Source organism: Rhododendron vialii, chromosome 12a (genome assembly GCF_030253575.1).
Source record: "Rhododendron vialii isolate Sample 1 chromosome 12a, ASM3025357v1".
NCBI classification, from domain to species: Eukaryota; Viridiplantae; Streptophyta; class Magnoliopsida; order Ericales; family Ericaceae; genus Rhododendron; species Rhododendron vialii.
In genome coordinates, this window is record NC_080568.1 from 27,310,359 (window position 1) to 27,314,828 (window position 4,470).

General features: G+C 42.6%; 1 protein-coding gene across 1 annotated transcript; it reads left to right on the top strand.

The window, feature by feature from the left end:
- Window positions 1-1,353, top strand: LOC131310844 (cytosolic sulfotransferase 17-like). Its single transcript, XM_058338079.1, has one exon. It carries the CDS (start codon window positions 90-92, stop codon window positions 1,134-1,136), a length of 1,047 nt encoding a protein of 348 aa, XP_058194062.1. The 5' UTR covers window positions 1-89; the 3' UTR covers window positions 1,137-1,353.
- The last annotated feature ends 3,117 nt before the right edge of the window (window positions 1,354-4,470 follow it).

The window sequence follows — 4,470 nt, forward strand, 5'->3', positions numbered from 1 at the left end:
TTGAATAACCACTGCAAAGAGAGAGTATAAGCCCAAACACCTGCATTATTGCTTCTCTGTGGTGCCCCTAGCTCACACTCTCCTTCTCCATGGCATCCTCCCTTGCTCCTCACCAAACCTTCAATCCCTCACCCAAAGAAAACAGGGAAGAAGAAGACTACGAAAAGACCTACCACAATTACAACCAAATGCTCCAAACACTCCCCAGAGCCAAAGGCTGGAGGGCTCAGCACGTGGTCAAGTACCAAAGCCACTGGCTAAGCCCAAACACCTCCCTCAAAGGAGCCCTCTTGCTCCAAAACCACTTCAAGCCCAAACCCACAGACACCTTCCTCGCCGCCTTCATGAAGTCCGGCACCACCTGGCTCCGGTCCCTCCTCTTCGCCACCGTCAACCGCTCCCGCTACGACTTCTCCTCCCACCCCCTCCTCACCACCGGCCCCCACGCCGTCTTCCCCTTCCTGGACAGCTACATTTACGACAAACACCCCATCGCCGACCTCGACTCCCTCCCCTCACCTCGGCTGTTCGCCACTCATTTCTCCCACGACTTGTTTCCGGAATCCGTAAAGGGTTCTTCCGGAAGCAAGTTTGTTTACATCTGGCGCGACCCCAAAGACGTGCTCGTTTCGAAGTGGGACTTCATGAACCGGCTCAGACCCAAGGACCTACCGGTTCTCACGCTTCACGAGGCGTTTGAGTTGTTCTGCGACGGGGTCTCCGAGTACGGGCCGTTCTGGGATCACGTGCTGGGGTACTGGAACGCGAGCGTGGAAGCACCCGACAAGATACTGATTTTGAAGTACGAGGAGGTGAAGAGAGAGCCTGGGGTTCAAGTGAAGAGGTTGGCGGAGTTCATGGGGGTTCCGTTCTCGGTCGAGGAAGAGGAAGGAGGGGTGGTGGGGGAAATAGTTGAGCTGTGTAGCTTCGACAAGTTGAGGAATTTGGAAGTGAACAAGACCGGGGTATCTCGGTTCAATCAGGAGGTTGTGGTCCAGAATCGAGATTTCTTTAGGAAAGGTGAAGTTGGAGATGGTAAGAATTACTTGACTGAGGAGATGATAGAGCGTCTGGATCGCATCACGAAGTGCAAGTTTGAGGGCACTGGATTGGAGTTTGACGCGCCGCTGCAGTAAAATCTCGTAATATTGGGCTAGATTTTGTGTTTTCTTTGGATTGAGTTTTATTTTTAAATTAGGGCTTCTTAGGCCTCTCTGGGTTTATGAGCTATATTTGTTTTATCTGGATTTTTTAGATCCTCAAGTGTTGTTTGGGATTTTGTATTTTTCAACTTATGGTTGAAATCCTTATCCTCTGTTCCTAATAAATTGTTACTTTTGACGATAAAAAAAACGTGTGACACCTTGCATTATTATCAAATTAAAAAAAAATGTGTGGGTTTTGATGTTATTCTCAAAAGTAGTGTATTATTGATGTTTAAGAATTTTAATCCTTTTTTTTTTTTTTTTGTTCTTCATCAGCATTTTTATGAATAATAATTCGTTTCGATGACTGGAATTGAAAATGTATGGAATGATGGATGGAGGCAGTAGCGGCACCAGTAGACAGTGGTGGTTGTGGTGTTGTTCGTATTTGTTCTATTTTATAGCATAAATAAAAATCAAGAGGGTGAGTAGCACCATTAGAAGGGTTTTGTGTACACCTTGGAAGTCTTTCAATGCTTTTCTTTGCCCATTGTATTGATTTCATCTGTTAGCTTTATCCATACAGAAATATCTTAATTAAGAGAGAAACTGATTCACGGCTTAGCCGTGAACAGCTTCTTTACAGCAGCAATCAATCACGACCGTCCAAAAGTGTTTTGGACGTACGGTCCGGATTTTAATAAAAAAAAACTTTTCTGGGGAAAATTGTTGAGTTGTGTAGTTTTGGTAAGTTAAGGAATTTGGAAGTGAACAAGACTGTAGTTTTTTTTTTTTTTGTGTGTGTGTTTTGTCAATCTTTGTGATTAGTTAATTATTGGTCTCAGCGTAATTTGAAATGTATAGTAAGTTGGACCGAAATTGAAAATGTTGACATACCTAGCATAGACTAGAATTCGATCTATTGCGATCGAGTACACGTACGTTTAACTTCTTGCATGGAAAGCAAGCATCTACAAGAATGAATAATGGAAATTAACCCTATCGATCGATCCTGGACCATCAACTGGCATCAATGCCGTATGTAGCTAGATGTGCGCGCGCTCGATCTCCACTAGTTATCCGTTCCTGCATCTCGATCATGTGGGAGTACTCGTGACTCTTACTCTTGGACTGGCTTGGCTTGTATATATGCTTGTACCATCTCTGTACGTACCCAATGCAATGGTTTTAAAACCACGCTTGGGTCGATAGAACCAACAATTGAAATTCTTGTAATTTCACCCTCAGCTCTCTGTTGTACTGTTTGTGTATTTCCGGCGAGTAATTATCACTAGGCTATGGTTTCATGAGTGTGTGTGTGTTTGTATTTAGTTTCGGATGAGAGAGTGGGACATGTGAGAAGGCAGAACGGTGCAGCGCCTAAAAAGCGATGCACCATGCAACGCTCAATTTCACCATCTAAAAGTGTTTCGGGCAGTCTGAACTTTAAAAGAATTCTTTCTAGGATTTTAAAAGACCGAACCACTGATTGTTGAGATGTAAACAATACAATGTGGTGATATCGCTTGAGTATCGTCCCACTCGTGCCTTTTCACCAAAAAAAAAAATTTCAATCGTGAAATAAATCAGTCACACTTCAATCAATTCGGGCAATTTCGATACAGCAGGAATCACTTGTATCAACCACCCAACAGGCTCAAAATATCATGCTTTAATGAATATTTACATTTACATTAGGCTCCATCGCATTCAGTGAGGGTGTTTACACCATAATTTAGTAATTTAGTCTAATATGATCGATTGGGTCAAAATGTTACACGTGTCAGCACGTATTAGACTAATTAATGTAAATGCAAATATGAAGCCTATTAAGGAAAATCAAGCCTATTAAGGAAAATCAAGTGGACTGATCGGCGGTTAATATTCAACTCCGGAACACGTTTCAGAGCATGAGTTACATACAGATCGTGGACAAGACAATTAATGCAAACAGGCAGTTGAAGCAATTACAACATTGGGAACGTGTGAGATCATGGAGAAGTAACCGCCTCGTGCAGATAGTGGAGCAAGATAAGGAAGTGGAAGTAACCACTCAATTCAAATCAAATGAGGGAATTCCATCTGGTTTGAATTTCAAGTATTTCAAGTCAAAGACAGCCTATAAATGCAGGAATAGAAGACAGTTACAACTCCCAATCAATCACCCAAAGGCTTCTACTTTTATCTATACTTTACATTCCTTGCTCTAGGAGTAGTTTGTAACATAATTGTCTGTTCGATTGTGTTCTCACCGTCGATCGACTTCTACCGCGAAGAATAATAAAGTCCATTTTGTTGTTCTTCTTTCATCTTCATTCACTTCATTAAGTTTGCTTCCAGAGAAGTCTGAAATACGGCAAGGAACCAAACTCCACCACCACAAACACCCACATTCCAGCACACACACGTAACAACTCTAGTCGATTCGTCGACTGCAAACGAGAAAATAAACAAACAATTTTGGCGCTAGAAGGAGGGCCTCTTACTAATTTGGAAGTAATGGCACCGGCAACAAGAAAGCAAGGCGACCGACCAACAGAGCCTCAGAATGAAGGCTGGGAAACCCAAAACGATGTGATACATCCTGAACAAAGGATGCCAGAGAATAGCCAAGGAAATGGCTTGAGTGCACCAACGGATATACAGAGCCTTTCCAGGCAGTTGGCACAGGTTTTGTCTAACCCAGAAGACGAAGCGGCACAGGAGTTGATTACCCTAATGAGAAGGGTAGTTACACCCCCATCTATCATAGATGTTGATGCAAATGGTGTAGTTCATGAACAGTTGCAATCCGGTGATTTGCCTAGACAAGCCCCTCAACAGGTATATTCAAACCCAACATTTGATTCAAATATGAATGTGCATAGTCGACCATTTGTAGGTCCAACTGCTCTACGATCCACAATAAAGCCAACTAGTTTTTATCAGAATGTTCCATCTATATATGAAGTTGGAAACAGTAGTGGGAATGGTCAAAATAATGGTCTAAATCCTGGTCAGAATCCTCAGAATGGTTTCACAGGAATCCATGTTATGAACAATGGTCAACACATATACAGTACTGCACAAACTTTGCCAAATCATGGCAATTATACGTACCATACTATGCCAGTCGTGTCAAATAATGGAAATAGTGGTCAGTACGTTCACAATATGCCAAATATTGGCAATGGTAACGGTCAGAATGTCCCTTTTGCACAACCTCACATACCAAATGTTCTTAGAGCCCCAGATCCCATAAATATTAATAGGGCACAAATATTGGAAGTCATCCAAGATGTGTACGGACCAGGGCTACGCAGGGTAGAAAAACCTATGTTTAGAA

Bases quoted from the DNA above. Each gene is read 5' to 3' on its own strand.
- LOC131310844 (XM_058338079.1), top strand. From the start codon at position 90: ATGGCATCCTCCCTTGCTCCTCACCAAACCTTCAATCCCTCACCCAAA.